The 18,742-nt window shown below is 40.4% G+C and overlaps 2 protein-coding genes across 2 annotated transcripts; one reads left to right on the plus strand and one right to left on the minus strand.

Moving 5' to 3' along the window:
* Positions 1–1,891: 1,891 nt before the first annotated feature.
* Positions 1,892–6,629, minus strand: zmynd19 (zinc finger, MYND-type containing 19). Its single transcript, XM_083930083.1, has 6 exons — positions 6,433–6,629; positions 4,303–4,362; positions 4,100–4,206; positions 2,957–3,097; positions 2,384–2,564; positions 1,892–2,046 (listed from the first exon to the last, which is right to left on the minus strand). Exons 1-6 carry the CDS (start codon positions 6,481–6,483, stop codon positions 1,903–1,905), a joined length of 684 nt encoding a protein of 227 aa, XP_083786209.1. The 5' UTR covers positions 6,484–6,629; the 3' UTR covers positions 1,892–1,902.
* Positions 6,630–11,380: 4,751 nt separating this feature from the next.
* bspry (B-box and SPRY domain containing) lies at positions 11,381–17,554 on the plus strand. The gene is made up of 6 exons (XM_083930278.1): positions 11,381–11,791; positions 12,406–12,504; positions 14,852–15,082; positions 15,234–15,259; positions 15,372–15,496; positions 15,940–17,554. The coding sequence occupies exons 1-6, from the start codon at positions 11,411–11,413 to the stop codon at positions 16,473–16,475; spliced, it is 1,398 nt and encodes a 465-aa protein (XP_083786404.1). The 5' UTR covers positions 11,381–11,410; the 3' UTR covers positions 16,476–17,554.
* The last annotated feature ends 1,188 nt before the right edge of the window (positions 17,555–18,742 follow it).

Consider the following 18,742-nt stretch of genomic DNA (forward strand, 5'->3'; position numbering starts at 1 on the left):
TTGGACTGCTGTGTCTTAGAAAACAAAAGCAGGAAATGGGTCAGTTTATTAAACCACTTGCCAAAATAAAAGTTACCGTAAAAGGTGTGTAAAGGGGGGAATTCAAGTTTTACACTCCAAGACATCTCTCACATGGAAGATTTTTTTAGTGACAATATTGGTGTGCAGTGTTTTCATGGAAAATCTGGAAGGGCAACACTGAGGAGGACTCACGGATAAGGAAGGAAATAATAATAATAATAATAATAATAATAATAATCATCAAGCAACAGGGTTGAAATGTTCAGTCCCCCTCCCTGCCCAAAAAGATGTGACATAAAAAGGTCCCATATTGTCCACTTTTTTTTCTTTTTTTTACAACATTTGCCTTCAAATATCACCAGGACAAAAACATGTTTCACAATCAAATGTTTTAAATAAATATAGCTCCATTGATAGAATTTCTTCAAAAAAATAACCCTTAGAGCAAACTCTCACACGAGATACTGAGCTTTACCCCCTCCCCTGACCCCCAACACACGCATGCCATAACCCTGCAGGTGCAAAAAGAAATACAGCGGAAAGACAGGTGTCTGTTAAAAAACAGCAACTCGGACTGACTGGAGGGATTTAAACCAGTTGATACAGAAGTGCCAAGTTACAGGTCATAGTAGACTTTGGTAGAGATCATCATCAGAAAGGTTTGACAGATATTGTGTCTAGAGAAAGGGAAATGATTATTGTGATCACAAGAAAGACTTTTCTTATTCTGTGACTATCAAACCCAGCTTTGTTTCTGTGGGACCTAATAAAGTACTAATAACACCCGGGACAGTTTTTTTTTAAACAGTAACTGGAGAAATTTGAATGTCTTTTATTATTACTTCTAACATATCCAGTTACTTCAGGCAATTAAAACTTTGTACCTCGACTTAACAAAAGTCTGATCAAATTGATAGAAAAATAATTCATAGGTCAAGAAAAACTAATAGCAAAAAAAATTAAAGCCTTTATTTGGCAGCTACTTTATTATAGAAAGTGAAAAAATATTTTTAACCCACCAATTTGATTAAATATGAAATTTAAAACGGTGTAATATGGCCCCTTTAAGAAGAGAAAAGACATACATTAACCCAGCCCGTAACCCACATTGACCATTTCAATGTCCTTCAGTACATATTGGCAGCACATACACATACATACACAAGCATACGCACTCATACACACTCCCACACTCAATACTGGTAGTGTGATTCGATCAGTGAAATCTATCTGATGTGTGTCGTGGTTGGCTGCGTGGGGAGTACGACAGACAGGGAAGCGGCTAAGGTGTCGATGACCATGAAGACAGCAGCCATGTGCACCGGAGAGGTCAGAGAGGGAGCAATACAGTGAAAAGGTCCATGTCCTATAGTACCAGCTGAAAGACGGGTACTGCAGCCCCTGGGTCCCAGCGTTTGCACAGACGTCACTACACCCAGTGGCCGGGTGGAGGAACAAAAGTGGATGCCGACAACTGTCCGTATTGTGGTCCAAAGAAGCCTGTTCAGTTCGTCAACAAGACTACTTTTTTCCCCCTCACATACAAAACCATAGCAGCAGGTAGAGCTCGAGGGTCTCCCTCCTCGAGAAAAATAACGAAAATAATAATAATAACCCTCCCACCCCCCGTCGTCCAGCAAGCAAGCCGTAGAGAATCGCCAGTTCTGGGAAGTGGCAGATGTCTTTTTGCTTTATTCTCCTTCCCCTCCTCCATGAAAAAAACAAAAATAAAAAAAATCAAGCAACCAACATTGTCCTCTATCCTCTTCTGAGCAATTTCCCCCCCGGTCTGCGCTTCATTCCTGCTCTCCTCCAACAAGTCTAACCCCACCCCCCCACCCTGTTCTCCCTCTTCCTCTCCCAGCCGAGAATGAGGTCAGATCATCGCTCGGGCTCCGACTCTAGGGCCAGCACCCGCTTGCGCTCGCGACACTGCTTCTTGTGGGCGGGCCAGTCCCTCTGTTGGCACTGGGAGCCGCAGTAGCGCGCCACCTGGCAGCGACCGCAGATGTTGAACTCCCGGAGCTGTGGAAAGACAAGGAACAAGATCATGTTTGGCTCCAGGCCTGTTTGTCTAATTCTTTGGTACTGTATTGCTAGGTAACATTTCAGAAATACTTTAATAATCCCAGGGGGAAATTAGTTTTGTTACAAAACTCCAGATATACAAACAACAAATATTATACAGTCTAAACCTATGTTAGAAAATTATTTGCTGGACGCATCAACATGTGGATGGGTTCATGAAGGGATGTTTGTAACTCTACTGTTCATCTCCACCTAAAATAACTTCACCACACATTGAATTGATTGAAATCCGACTAGAAAACCATGCAGCTTTCACAGGATTGAGAGTACATACCCTCCTCTCAATGAGTGAACAAGGAGGATAATGACACTCATAGTAGGTGCAGGAGCACTCCTCTTCCTCCACCAGCTCCCCGTTAGCGTTATAGTAGCGTGTGCGGCTCAGCTCCAGATACTGCTCCTCCACAGGGTCAGCCGGTACCTGCTGGATTGCCAGCCAGTACAGAGACTGCTCTCTGGACAAGTGGGAAGAAACATTAGGCACGTGTATAACACTTGTAAAGAAGCTGTAAGAAACTTTTACACACAGGAACACACACAACAAGCCAGTTCTTAACTTTTATCTATTTCTCACTATATTGTTGAAGTCAGCTCAGAAGGAACACAAAATTACAATTTTTTAAAACTTATTAAAAAAGAACTATACATTGATGCTAATACAGTGCTCATTTTCTGTGACAAATGGGCAAAACAGGACAACAAAAATCCATTAGTCTCTTTTCTGAGCTTTTCTTTTCTCTTTTGGTCTGCCTATAGACAAAACATTTGGTTCGTACAGCACTCTACGTTCCTACACAGCGTCAGAATCATAAATCAGCCTTTAGCACTAGTATAAACATAGTCCTACCTCTGTTTGCTGGAAATCTCCTCCGGCTTGGGGCTCCAGCCCAGCGGCACCAGTCGCAGGTTGTCTAGCCGGTTGTCCACTGTCACAGAGTTGATGTGGATGACTTGAAAACTGGGGGCAATGCCTCCTCTGTGCTTCTCCCTAGGTCAAGACATGTATCCAGATCATGAGTCAACCAGTCTCTTACCAATTGCAAAACAACAGCTTATTAAGATGAGATCTCGTGTAAGAAGAGCCTATTTATTCTAAAATACTTGCAGCTCACAATAATTCTCACATAATGATATTAAGATCGAGGCTGGGCGTTAATTCAATATGATCCCTTTTAATCTTCCAATGTAATCATATCATGATGAAATCATATGTCGTGATATACAATTACGTCATCTAAATTGATAATAAGCATATACTAACTCAAATTGTTCAGAAAATCTAATGTGAAAAATCTTTAGTTTATATTTCGCACTAAAATTCTTTATGAAAATGAGAAAATACTCAATATTTTTCACATATTAAATTTACAGGATAGGCGTTTACCATTGGGTTATTTCATATAGACTATTTACTGAATGACCAGAGAAAATGCTTTATCGTGAAATATATCATTATGGAGATATGAAATGACTATCTGATGGAAGATTTTACCGGCCAGCTCTAGATCCATGGGACAAGGCTTGAGTTATATGCAGATAAACATGGGCTACTATACTGTTATATGAAAGATCAATAACAAGCAACTGTCAACTCAGAACTAGTATAACAAGCAATAACCACTGAACTTCCTTATGATGTGAAGCTTTACCGATACCCGCAGAGTCAGCTACTGAACACCAGGGGCAGGGATACACAATCATGATTCTTAAGATTAAGAAGCACCTAGAAAGATGCAGCTAGATTCTCTACAGTCTCACTGGCTGCTGCAAAGTGGCCTCTTCAGCATCATCTCGCAATTTTAACAGTTTCTTGATCAGATCATTGCAACAATACTCATCTGTATTCAGAAGCCCTATTCAGATCGCTTAGTTTGATTATGAGAGATTATGAGAGGACCCTGCTGAGGACACTTCCACAATAAGAATGCTCGCCTGCACAGAGTCTTGAAAAGGGGCTTATCCCACACCTGATAATGAACAAATTACTCACCAAAGTAGTTCATGCAAAGGCCTTCCTGCCCAGCGGCCTTTGCCAATGTCGAAAGCGTAAGCGAAGATCTTAGCTCCATTGCCATCTGCATCTACCTCCATACGTGCCTGGAAATTGAATTTTCTTTAACATTGGCACTATCAGAAAAGTTGTAACAGCAATGCTTTGCATAAGGAGTTGCAGTTAAAATTCTTATAGTTTACCTCAAACGCGTAGTTTTCCACAAGCGGTATGTCCTGCTCATCAATCAGTGTGTATTTTGTCTGAAATGAGAGAATGGAGAGAGAATATTTTCATGTTAACCACAACTCTTGTAGGAAAAGCTATCTTTCCACGGCCTGCTTTAGGGCCAACTTCGTAAAACTAACATTTTAAGAAACTTTACAAGGAACCAAGAGAAAAAAACTACCAGGTCCATATAAGCTGTCTATTCCGATAATTAGATAAAGACTTTGGTCAGTGATACTTTATAAGATAGTTTGATAAGCAATGCTAGTCTATTTTAGAACAGCCTTGTGTTATTAAGTAATGGCCATACAGAACTTTGAGTGCAGTTTCAAGGCAGCATGGCAACTTATTTACTGTCTCCAACCCGGAAAATAAATCAGTTCCAAAAGTGGCCTTACTGTATATTCATACAGAATTTAACTGGTTTGTACATGCAAAGTCAAAACACTTATTAAGAGAACCATGTTTGCGGAAGGCACCAGCATAGTGACAAATGGTAAGCAGTTAAAAGGTATGTGTCCGAACTCCCATTTTCTCTGCACGTGACAGCTGCAACAGAGAAGTAAACATCGTAAATGTTCACTTCATCCACAGGAAAATAAGTTTAAAACATGTTTTGAACCAACCAAACCCTTTGATCCATCTCACACTAACCACATCTGGACTCGAGATGCAACACGGCCTATTTATAAAAAAAGAAAAGGAGAGCAACAGAGCCTCATGCTGACCAACCTAAGTGGGACTCAGAAAAAAACGCACGTGACAAGATACCAACACACTAGCCCCACGCTACACTAAGTGTGGTACAACACAGCACAGGGGCAGTGGTGTCCACATACCGCAAAGTCCAAACATGCAATGTGACTGCCAGGCTATTGTGTAGGATCTTAACAGGAGTAACATGATGCAAATTGTCATGTCAATTTATCATTTGTTTAAATAATGTGTGTTAGTGATAGGATGCATTTCCCTGGACACAGTAAAATGATTCAATAACACAGACTGCATGTTGAACTTTTAGCCACACAGGAACAGTCAAATGTGCATTCACTGTACTGTCATTGATTGGTATTGTCATGAAACAACGCATCTGATAGATAATGCTGTGGATCCTGTTTTTCTTTGGTTGTTTGCCTCCGTCCGGGTAACATAATCATCTTGTCCAACATGTATATGCAGTGCAATTCCCTATGTTTTTTGGTCAGACCTCTGAACCTGGTGTAGGAGCTCTGACCCAGCTGTTAAATAACTCCTCGGTTCTGTTTGACTCTTGTTCCATTTAATCAAACTAACCTTCCAACAGTATATTCATGGATTTATTTGATAATTTCTCAAGGCAATCAGAATTTCCACAAGATATAAAGTGGAGCTCAGGAGCACGGTCACTAAGCAGGTGGGCAACTGATTCGTTAGATCCCAAACAAAACGGTCTGACACTGTTCATCCTGAGTGCGAGTGTCTTGTGACACCCTCCAGCCATAAGTTTAACGTCAGCCCAAAAAACGATGCAGGTTTTCGGCCACAGATGGTGAGAAGTGTGGTGTCCTGTCGGTGCTTTGTCACGTTACACAAAAGAATCAGTTGATGGGAGCATGGATGTCCAATGGCTTCCTCATTAGCAGAAACACTTCACCGTGTAATCCAAATAACACAGCTAGCTTGGCACTGCTAACGTTAACCACGCACCGACCGTTCAAATTACAACACCCGTCGCCGAGAAGAAAAACAACCGTGTTCACCGTTTCTACCCGACGCTGGTTATGACAAAATAAGGACTCCTGTGTTTACCACTGAGACACTATTCCACCGTTTAACGTCAGCCGACAGCTAAGAGCTACCTGCTAGTTAGCGTTAGCTTCGCAGCGCGACTGTGGTGGCAGCGGAGGAACAGAGAGCCAGTCTGGCTCGGCCGGCTTCTCTAATCCGTTCAAATGCGGTTAAAATCGGTAAAGCTGTGCAGCTCCCGCATCCGCAGCGAGTTCATAACCATCAAAGCTGTTGACTAGCACCGACTCATCAGCGAGAAAAACCCATTTTCCATCGCCTTTTGTGATCCCCGCGGGCCCTCCCCCGGCCGCACATGGCAGTCCTGGGATCCAGCTCACCTTCCCGGCCACACGGCCGAGCCGCACGATCCCGAGCTTGAAATCCGACATCAGGAGGACTGGCGGTGGTGACACAGAGAGGCGTAGGATCCGACCGAAGCAGTAGTCAGATTTAAAACTCGCCGGGGCAGCCCCTCAGCCCCGCTGCGATGCCAGTTTGGGTTAACTGGTTGGGTGTTCGCCCTGACTCCGGGTCTCTCCGGCAGCAGCCCAGCCTCGGTGACACACCGCTGCTGGCGCAGGAAAGCCGAGCGAGCTGCGGGGGGCGGGACGGTTCGAGCCACTAATCCGACCGTCCAATCAAAACTAACGTCCCGTTTTTTCTAACACGACGTGTTCGATCACGTTGTCCAATAGGAAACGACTATTTTTAACTGCCGCCTGTTTCAGTTATAACGTCATTACACTCTCGTGACCACTTCCAGTCATTTTCGCGCGAAATGTTTGATGACTGGTGGGAATAATATCTGCATTTCTCCCCGCATTATATCTTTAAAGATTCAGATTTTAAATCATATTCGACCACTAATGAAAACTTAAAACTCAACAATAATATATTGTTATTTTCTTTTAATTATTTACTCATTTCAAATGTACTCCCCTAGTTTAGCAAACCCCATAAATGTTAGTTTTTGTTATTCTTCAGTCCCTTTTTTTGATGTTTTACTGTCTTTGTACATTATCATTTCTACATTTAGAAATACATTTTTGGCACAGTGTGTATCTCTGGAACATTTAAGAAAAGAAATGTTTAAATTGAATCTTTTCAATAAAAAAAACTGCATTTCGCCTACTGCCCTAAAGGCATTTCACCAGTAGTCCACCATTATAAAAGGGACAGCCATAAAAATATTGACAACCTCAAACTGCAAGAAAGATCGATCACTACCCTTAGGTAATGTAATGTGTATTAGGATTTTTAATAAATGATTTTATATTAGTAAAACTTTCCCAGAGCCTAAAGATTGTATTGTAGCCTAATGTCCTTGACCTGCTGATCGTGGTGGTGCCTGCTGCCCTGGTCCTGCATGACGCTTCCTGCTGCTATTTTTACTATTACTAATATATACTGGTTCTATAAATTATACATTTTTAGCCATAAAAACATCATCAGTAATATATCCCATTATCACAGCTGTTAATTCCTGCTGATATAGCTGATATTTACCACCATAACTATTATTATCATAGTCATGTTCTATCACCTTGTGTTTTTTCTACTACATTAACTGCCATAACATATAAGTCACATTCACTTTACTATATATATTAATATAGTTACAGTAACTTTTGTGGTTGCTTACATCTCTTGGACTGTCTCTCTGTCTTTATGTCTGTCTTCGTCTCTCTGTGTCCATCTGTCCGTCTTTTCTCTCTTTCTCTCTCCTTTTCTTCTTTGCTAACCGGTCAAGACAGATGTCCTTCCTCCATAGAGCTGGGTCTGTTCCACGTTCCTGCCTGTTAAAGGGAAGGTTTTCGTTGCCACTGTGTGCACAAGGGGGGATTGTTGGGTCTATGTAAATCATAAATAAGTCATAGAGTGTGGTCTTTATACTCTGTAAAGTGTTCTGAGATAACTGTTGTTATGATTTGGCGCTGTAAATAAAATTGAATTGAATTGTATTGAATTGGCCTAGTGTAAAACATGTGGGAAACATTAATGGCATGTCCATCTTTTAGCTATCCAATTATTTTAATAACCTACATCCATGCCTTTAAGTCATTCTGTTCAGTGGTGGTTTCTTATTACAACGTACAAGAATTTGCTGTGAAATTAGGCTTAATAGTGCAGAACCATTGACAAACCTTTTGTGTAGCCTACATCAGTATGACAGTCCCGCACTGAAACTACAGAAGCACAAAGATAGGAATAATGATAGAAAATGATATTAAGAATATGTATAATTATCACTTATACTGTTCAGAGTGTGTAGTCTACTTAGTGGTAAGTTACAATAGCAACAAAAGTTTTAAATTTAACCACAAGTTATAATTATATTTACATATGGCCCTTGTATGTAAATGATGATGCTATTCTATTGGCGACTTGATGAGTTTCTTTTAATGCAATAACTGTTGCTTGATCATTTCTTTTACTTTATGTCTTTAGTAATAACTGTCAATAGACATTTCAAACATTTTATTTCCATTGAGTTTTTCCATAAATTGTTTAATTTCCGAACACTGGTGTTGATGGTAGTAGACTACACTGGAGGATATAACAGGGCCTGGTGCAGTTTCATCACAAGCATCTTCTGTCTCAACACATCTGCAGTGATGAAGACGACTTTCAGTTCACTTAGTAAAGTGAGTGAGCACCCTCTGGAGATCAGGACGTGCATTACAGAAACAGGCATGCGGAAGAGTTTCAGAATGACTTAATAATAATCATTTAATCAGTGTATCCTTCAAGAAGATTTTGAATTGTTTCAGTTAAAGAAGTTAATGTAAGTCTATCTTGCATTTTCAGATATGGAAGCTGCAAACAACAAAATCTTAAAAATGCATTTATTATTATTATGTTAATATGCTGCTCAGAGATATCAGACATAAAGAGATCATTTTTGGTGGTATTTATTTTTTCAAAACTCAACAGGGAGTATAAAGAGACAAAGGTGAGTGTCAAAATGTTTTTGTATAGTTGCACTGTCGTTATTTGCTGCTCTGTGTGCCCTGAACTGCCCCCCAGGGACAGTTTTTTGAATTGAATTGAATTGAATTGAATTTCCATTTTGTTCTGTTTTTAGCTCTTAAACATATTGCACAGGAAGCACGTGTTCATTTCATGATCTGAACACATGTATTCTTGTATTTACTAGTATTTCACATTACAAAACCGCTTTTTATGTTCAAAACAATGGCAGCCCTATGCTTTTTGCCGTTCCAATTTCAAAGTGAAATGTGAGGAAACCCACCGTTTCTGAGCCGGAGGGCATGACTGTCTTCTGTCAGTCACTCCTGTATCCAGTTACTCACAGACATGGAGCTGGGAGGAGAGGGAGGTGTGTCGTTTCTCGTGCTGGTTTGAATTTCTTGAGATTCTATCTCTGTTTCCTCCCAAACATGTGTGTAGCTTTAACAAAAAAACTTTTGTTTAAGCTCGGTTTAAAAAGTTATGGAAATAAAAAGGGATACAAGTATGCAAATCATTTTGATTTCCTTTGATTTATTTGATCCTCTTCAATAACTTTACAGAAAGTTAACCGGAAACTTGTATTATCAGCTTTGACTGGTGAAAGCTTAGCATGTGGTTAAAAAAGGTACAAATAATATTAAAATTGACAATTAAAACAACATTTCACACTGGCAAATTAAAAGAACATGAATGGAAGTAAATAAATATATATAGTTAGCACAAGGACTAAAGGAATTGTAAAACATGGAAGTGTCTCCTTTATATGGCATTAGCATGCTGTAAACAGTTCTATTAATTTACTTTTAGGTTATTTAAATAAGTAGGCTTTATGCTTTATTTAGGTTATTTAAATAAGTATGCTTTATGCTTTATTTAGGTTATTTAGATAAGTATGCTTTATGCTTTATTTAGGTTATTTAAATATGTGTGCTTTATACTTTATTTAGGTTATTGCTTTATGGTTGCTCCCTAGTGTTGTTTTAGAAATGAAACCATAATTGGAGATGCCGTTGCAACCAAACCCAACTAGCTGCACAGTCTTTTGAAATGAATGGGCCTGGCCATTAATAAGGGCAGACCATCTATCAAAAGTAATTTTGATGTCTTTCTCTCAGAGCTTGGGCGTTATTCACAATATTGCTAAACAGGTACCTCAGTCCTGAGGTGTGGCTGCATCTCTGATCCCTGCACACACATGTATGTTGAAACTCTGTCAGTCACACCTATCCACCCTGGAAAAAATGATTATATGCTTCCACAGTTTTCTACCAATGGTATCTAATAAACATACTGGCAAAATCAAATGAAAATAGTTTTGGAATTTGCGACTAGCTAGCAAAAAAAGGTCAAAAACGCCCCAAAAGTAAAGTATACTATACTTATAGTAATAAGTAAAAAGTCCTATTGAGAAAAATAGTCCCTGGCTGGATGACTTGTTTATCATCTTTTATTGTAATTCACATCAGGTTATCATTTTAAAGGATACTGTTGTCTAAAGGGATGTGTTAAAAACTAATGTAATCACAAAAAAATGAATTCAAGAGTTTGTGAAGATGATGTGAAGTATAACAAAAGAACACATTTAATCACATTCAAGATCAGTTTTTAATGTCTTTTTGCATAGGGTTATATCAGGAAAAGACACGGGACTACTTATTAACGCCATATGAGTAATCCAAAATATATCTCCCAGACCCATTTCACAGTGAAAGCACAGTTGCTCAGCACTGCTCTCATTGAACACATCAAACACACACACACACACACACACACACACACATACACAAACAAACACACACACACACACTCTTTTTTGTGTTTTACTGTCTCTTGCCCTTTTTTAAACTGTTTTTATCAATAGTTATTTGTTGATACTTTTGTAATCTGCACTATGTCCTATTTGGCTTCTTTTGCCCTAGTGTGGGACTAATAAAGGATTATCTAATGTTATATGTTTTACATGCAAAATCTCTACCTGCAAAATGTGCAAATAGAGTCAAAAAGTGCCACTTCCCACTGAAACATATAGTCTCAAAATACAACCTCAACTAAAGTTATGTTCCCCCTAGACTTCATTTTGGGTCACAGCAAATTGCTACTTTAGCCTTTATCACAAATGAAATACCTGCTTGTGATTGATGATTTGAAACATAGAAGGATCAGCTGACGCCCAAATCAAACAACTGTAAAATCCATCGGAGCAGAAACCCTTTTCCCCCCTCAGCTCTGACCTCTGAGGTCCGTGTCACTTCCGTGTTCTGCTCACCTGTTACACCTGTATTACTGCGCTGTGCGTAGGTGCGACTTCAGCTCCGCCGGTGCACCTGTTGCGTTATTTGTGCCATGACCGAGGAGCTCATACCGTGCGATTTAACGTGCCCCTCTTCACCGACGGACCCGGACAAGACTTTAAATGGTGTGAAAACTAAGGAGATGGATTTCGAGCAGCCTATTTTCTCCGTGTTGACCGGCGGTGTGGAGCAGCAGCAGCAGCAGCAGCAGGCGGCGGGGGACACCGCGGAGCCGGCCTCACAGGCTGCGACCACCGCCGACACAGAGTCCGGGATCTTCTCCGGTGAGTGTGAGCTGTGTGTGGAGCATGAGTACGAGCTGGACTGGTTCTGCGGCACCGAGCAGAAACTCATCTGCTCTCACTGCGCCATCGTGGGCCCCTGCCACGGACACACTGTGACCCCTCTGGCCAGCAGAGTAACCGCAGTCAGAGTGAGTGTATAGCTTACTAATACTCTATTCATATACAGCAGTTTGCTTCTTCTTTTTTTAAGGCACTGACTATGGTGTGGAGGATATGTCATCTTTGGAAATGTACAAGGTAAATACAGGTTGTCTTTATGAGGATACCTGTAGGGTTAGAATTAGACCGGGGAGTTACTTTCACTTTGTGTGAAAGCCTTGTAATTTCTTTATTTGTTACTGTTACACATGTTCTCCTAAAGCAACCCTTCTACTTCTTTTTTAAGTTTCTTTTATGAGAGAAAAATGTGTATTTTGTCCTGTACAGTCATCCACTCTGTTGAGGATTGTAGCTGTTGAAGCTATGAGGACTGACTGTAGCATACGAAAAACTGTGTTCCCATATCTGGCAGTTTAATATGTGTAGTCACATAATTCTTACTTGGGTGTGCCACATTTTGCATGTTGTTTTTTCTCGCAGATGGTATTTGAAAAGACAGGATTTTCTTGTTGCGTCTTCAGCTGATGAGAGTGCTGTATCTGTGTGTGTGTGTGTGTGTGTGTGTGTGTGTGTGTGTGTGTGTGTGTGTGTGTGTGTGTGTGTGTGTGTGTGTGTGTGTGTGTGTGTGTGTGTGTGTTACCAGAACGAACTGGTGGATGTGTGTGAGAAAATGCAGCTGCAGGCACTGAGGATTGAGAGGTTTATCGACCAAACGCTGACAGCCAAAGAGCAAAAGCTTCAGGTGAGCAACACTGATCCCCACCCACTCAGCCACGCACTAATGATCACACAGACAAAGTGCCAGCCTCAATACTGATACATACTCTATTGCTCAGTGGAGCCTACACTGTTTCACAATACAGTGTTTTGATGTTGGCTGGCTCCTCTTTATGAAAAAGTCCTATGTGAGAACCATAGATGAGAACCCAAGTGTGGTTTGCAGACACGTGTGTAGCCGGATACTGAGCCCTATGATAAGTTTCTTTCCATTAGGCTGCGACTACAGTTTATATTCATTGTCAATCTATTGATTATTTCTTCAGTTATCTGATTAATTGATAAATCTAAGATTTCAGTACATAGTAAAACATACCATCACAGTTTCTTCTTCATACTGCTTATTTTTGGTTCCAAATCCCCAAAGATATTTCATTTATAATTATTTAAACGAAGAAAAGCTGAAAACTGGCACATTTTAGAGGCTGGAACCAGTCATTTTTAACCATCAGTCTTTGTTTGATTAATTAATTTAATTGTCTCAGCACTTCTTTACATGTGAAACCATTGTTGTCACATCAACAAGGAGAAGAATTGAAAGAAGAATCACTGTATGGTAAAAAACAAAACAAAAAAGCTTTACATGTTTATTAAAAGTGATGTGTTTTATTATTTACATGATTTAGTTAATTCATAGCAATACAACATGAAATAGTATGATGAGCATGCTTCTTGAATCTAAATTATTTTAAATATGCAGGAGCTGTAATTTTTTCTTTTCCCCAATGCACTTGTTGTCTAACAATTAAAGTGACGATTTCTGATAAAGTAAAATAACAAGGTACTTTGCAGCTGTAAATGAATGCGTAAGAGAGAAAGACACAATATGTCTGATAGTGATGTATAACTTGCTGATTCAGTCAGTAAGTCAGTAAGTAAGTAAAGTAAAGGTTGCCTCTTTCAGTGCACCCGTATTTATTAACCTCCCTGAACACAGTGGGTACCTGAAGTGGTCACAAGTCACGCATGTGTAGTTTTCTAGGTTACCGCGACTAACTCAAACCGCAAGCAAACAACAGGGGCAGGTGAGACAAATATGTAGATACCTTATCTGAGCAAGAATCAAATCACCAACAGATTTCTGTAATAACATAAAACAAACGCTTTTGACACTGTGGAAACAATCTGTAATGGCGTGTTTGCTCATGGTCAGACCTAAGAAGTCTTTAACAACCTCTCTACGGGCGCTCTCCATCAAGTGTTTGGCTGCTTATCAGCAAGAAACTTGGATACTATAACCACACTATTTGACCCACATGTTGCCTAATGTTTGATTATAGGATACTTTGCTCAACATCTGGGGCTTGAGGAAATGAGCCTGCCTTCCTGACTAGAAAGTCTTGTTTAAGCCGGCAATAAAATATTTGTTTGGCAACTTGGAGGCAGCAGAAACAAGCAGTGAACGCAACACTGACATATCAGCATAATCCATAAGTGTTCCCAAGTGGTATTGTTGGTGCAGATAGGGATCACTTGCTCTTTTCCTCAGAGGTAACGCACCAGCAACACGGGACACACCGCATTTGTTTACAAACAAACAGTGCAACGCAGATGTGGATAAAATATGTTCTGTCTGTCGATTTTTTATATAGTAGACTGATCTAGTCAGGCTGGCTCTCCAGTCATTTGTTCATATCATTAGAAGCCTGGCTACTGTCCAAAGCAAGAAACAGCTGTAAGAATCCCAATTGGTTGTGGAACTCTCTGGACAAAACAACCAATTTTTAGAAGGAATGAGCAATAGGGATACAGTCCTCAAAGTACATTTTCTAGACGATCTCAATGAAGAAACTGTTATTGTAAGAAGCAGAAAATGAATGTAAAACTCACATTGAAGTCCAATATCAATGTAAGGTAGTCCTGCTCAACGATTAACAACATTGTCCACACCCAGAGATAATAATGAGATGTATTAACGGCAGCATTGTTGAGACACCTGGATTGTGTCATGGTATATGCATTGTCATCTAATCCTAATTTTAAAATGTCGGTTTGGGCTCTGGGAACCTGAAATGGTCATTTTTCACAGATTGTCTTAGATTAAATGATTTGTTCCAAGCATATCCCATCATAAACGTTGATGGTTTTTAGACATTTGAAAACATTACGTAAGTGTATGGGCTTTAGAAGTATTCAATATAAAAATGTTTTGGACAACAGCACAATGAAATGTGTTGCACAAGAAAAACTTAAAAGTTACAATTAACCTGTTGACCACGTCATATTGACACAGTTTTGATATTCAGTTAAATTCATAACCACGTCATTTCTCCTCTCCAATATTTCTCCTCCTCTCCTGTCTCTTGGTGTAGGCAGCGGCGAGCAGGGCGAGGGAGCAGGTCCTGGCTCAGGTCAGCGCGGCGCGTGAAGCTCTGGAGGAGGAGGAGCAGCGTCTCTTGGAGGAGGTGCAGAAAGAGGAGGAGCGGGTGGAGCAGTGTCTCCTCACCCAGAAAGCCCACTGGAGTCAGGCTTTGGCGAGTCTGTCGCAAACACGCTCCGGCCTGGTGCACACGCTGACGCACACTCCTGACGCACAGCTTGTGGTGAGACACTGAGACTTTTTTTCTGTGAGAGAGGAATGGGGTTCATTGTGTTCAAATAGCAGTAAATCCTGATAATGGTCATTACTATTACTACTAATTACTAAACCACATGAATGCCCATTGGAGTCACCACTTTCTTCCTGTCTTCCAGACTAGTGTCCAGGAGATAGCTGACAGGTAATCTTTTATACACGACATTGCTTGTGAGTTTGATTGTTTTTTACACATGGACATGCCAGAGAGGTAACGGGTCTTCTCCCCTTGCTGTTTTTTTGCGTTGTTGCGTCAGGGTGGAGGAGGCAGAGGGGGTCGGGGAGCCATACGACACAGACCAGCTCAACCTGAACCCCGGCTGCAGTGACAGCAAGCTGCTGAGAGGTCTGTGGGCCACTGCAGTTCTGCTGGGACCAAACGGTCAGTGGATTTTCATTCAGTCTTCACGCACATGACACATCTAGCAGGAGCACACAAGGTTATACTGCACATAACGGTAATATACGCATTTATCTACCTTTTGTCCTGATGTATTTTGCTCATTTGTTGGAAACATCAGTGAATCTGTAGGACATGGATGTGGGACAAAGAGAACAGTTGAGAGAAATTACACCATAGGAGAGTGGCACAAAAATCACAGGTCACTTGTGTGAATCTGGTAGGTGGACAAGCGTGATGCTGTAATTAGGGTGGCAGGAAGTGACCAGCTCAGTCACCGACCCACATTTGGCGATGTGTGGCGAAGAGCAAGCAAGAGAGCAATTTCATTAAAGTAAAGAATTCTCAAAATTCCTCTAAACATGTCTACTTATAGTTTCGCAGCAGTCTGTGACATTCAATCCATATTTTCCTTCTTCCCACAGCTTATGGATCATTTTATTTGAAGTTTGAAGAGCGTACAGTGAGCCCTCTCCTGTCCCTGTCTGAAGACTGCTACACTTTGAGCTTCCTGCACAAAAAATCTCGCCAATCCCCGCCCTACGACCCCGCACGCTTCGACTGTTGGCCCAATGCACTGGGTTCACTATCCATGTCCTCTGGCACCCACAGCTGGGTGGTGGATGTGGGCCAGAGTGGTGCCTTTAAGGTCGGGGTCTGCTACAGCTCTGTGCAGCGCAAAGGCTCTGGGAACGAGGCCCGGCTGGGACAAAATGGTCAGTCTTGGGTGCTGTCTCACTACGACGGGGACTATTCCTTCTGCCACGCAGGGAAGAAGGTGCCCCTGCAGGTGGCGATGAGACCCCAGAGGATTGGCCTGCTCCTGGACTGGCCCAGTGGGACGCTGGTGTTTTACAACCCCGACTCCAGCTCCGTGCTTTACTCTGTCACACATCACTTCAGTGCACCGCTGCTGCCAGCGTTTGCCCTGAGTGACCGCAGTATCACCATACTGCACTGACGCACCGCACACTCTGCCAAAAAAAACTAAATGACCATGAACATGTGAAGAAATGCCTTTCTCTAATGTAAATATGATCAGCAGCTGAAAATCTATTTTCTTTCTATTTATTGTATTAGCTATTGTATTCATAGCTGCCGATCCTTTTTAAAAACAACTGTTTTTACTGAATTAATAGATTCAAATTTAGAGATAATTTAACCTTAACAAATGATCTGTTGATCATATTATACAGTAGTGCTGTAATAGTATTTTGTTTGACTGATGATGATTGTTTTTTTAATTATTGTTTGTAGCTTGTTTTTTCATCTTTGTAATGAAACTTCCCTTTTTATGGAAAATATTGATCCTGTTTTAAACGCAGCGTGACAAAGAGACTCACGACAGAAATAATCTGAGATAATTTTGTATTGATGATTTATGATCAGTAAACCAGATATTACTGTTAAACTGACTCTGTAATAGACATTTCCATGAATACAAATGCATCATTTTGCATTAATATATGTTCACAGCTGAAAAGCCCTGACGTTGTACTTTGATTTTGTGTGTATGGAGTTCCTCCTGCCACTAGAGAACTACTTCATCTAAGGAGCAAGCCACAGAGAGGAGGATACAGCGACGTGCACGGAAGCGTGCTGCAGGGCCCACACCCTCAAGTGTCACATACCCCTGTCCCTTTTGTGGCAAAACTTGCGGATCGAATCGCATACATTTAATTTAGAGCAACGTCATCATCAAAATCGATGGATTGCCATAAGAAAGTAAGCGCAGTAACATGCATTAAGTCTAGTAATACATCACAATATCAGTTGTAATGTAGGAACTCAGTAGGAATAGAACATGTTAACAGAATGAGTGTAACTTTAAAACACCAATCAGTCTTGCTCAGAGTTTCGTTAAACTTGAGGTGGTAGAGGACGTATTGAAAACCTTTAGTTAAGTAAAAGTACAACAATTTGAAAAGACAGTAAATACAAGAAAAGCACTGCATTGAAAATGTTGCTTAAGTTGAAGTAATGTAAGCATAATTAGGAAAATGTTCTTAAAGTATTAAAAGTAGCAGAAAAATGTGACCAATAAACTATTATATATTATATCATTGGGATATTATCACTCATGCATTAATGTTTAAGTAGCATTTGACTGTTGTTGTTTGTTAAGGTGGAGCACTGCAACTAATGATTGTTTTAATTATGGGTTAATCTCCTGATTATATTCTGGATTGATCAATTGTTTGGTTTGTAGAAATGTAGAGATTAGAGGGGGAAAAGTGACACCATCACAGTGCTTCATTTTCCCAGTTTGGACAGTTCCAAACCTCCGAAATTGAAATAATTAAAAGGAAAGCAGCATATGGATGTCACATTTTAGAACTATGAAATGTTTGGCATTATTGCATTTAAATTACCAGTCATTTCAGTTGTACTTGTACATTTTCATATGTTTTGTTTCCAAAAATGTCATATGTAAACAAATAACAAAAGTTGTCACATTTTAAGTGAACAATTACATTTATTTTTCCCCTTCTACTTCAAATGTGTTGAAGTAGAATAAAGTAACAGAAAATAGACATAGTCATGTAAAGTACAACTACCTCAATTGTGTCCTAAAGCAGTAGAGTAGAGTAGGTATAAATGTAAAGTGTTGACCACCACGGAAAACTCTGTAAGACACGCGATGTTTCCTCTTCATTTAAAACAGTTTGGTATAGTAGCTCAGCTCAGTGTGAAGATCATAATATATAAATACTTATAATGTGTGTGCCTACACCAAGTATTTTGTAATTTAAAAAAAAATCCAAAACCAGATGTGAGCCCCTCTGCTTTTTCTCAGAAGTTTGGCAGAAATCCACCAGAGGGCAGTGATGTCAAAGTGAGCTTTCACAACCAACATCCCAAACATGAGTCATGCAGCTGTTCAGCTCTTGATGATGCTGATTATCAGAACAGTGATCAAGTGAAATTGTTGCTCCAGGACCCCGGACAGCTACAGGTGCTCAATACGACCGACGGCGGCAACAAATTCCGAGTAAGAAATGTGAAGTGACCTGAAACTATGTGAGGAGAGAGAGGCAACAAGACAAAACTGAGAGAAAGGGAAAACTATGAATCAAGTAACAATTTCACTGACACATCATCAGTGATATGTTACATCCAAATAAGGTATTGCTTGAAGCACTAATGTAGATCATGTCTAAGGAATGTCATGTTACTATAAGGAGAGCTGACTAAATTAGCTTCAGGAAGAACATGTTTAAGTTGTGG

Source organism: Echiichthys vipera, assembly GCF_963691815.1.
Source record: "Echiichthys vipera genome assembly, chromosome: 16".
Lineage (NCBI taxonomy): Eukaryota > Metazoa > Chordata > Actinopteri > Perciformes > Trachinidae > Echiichthys > Echiichthys vipera.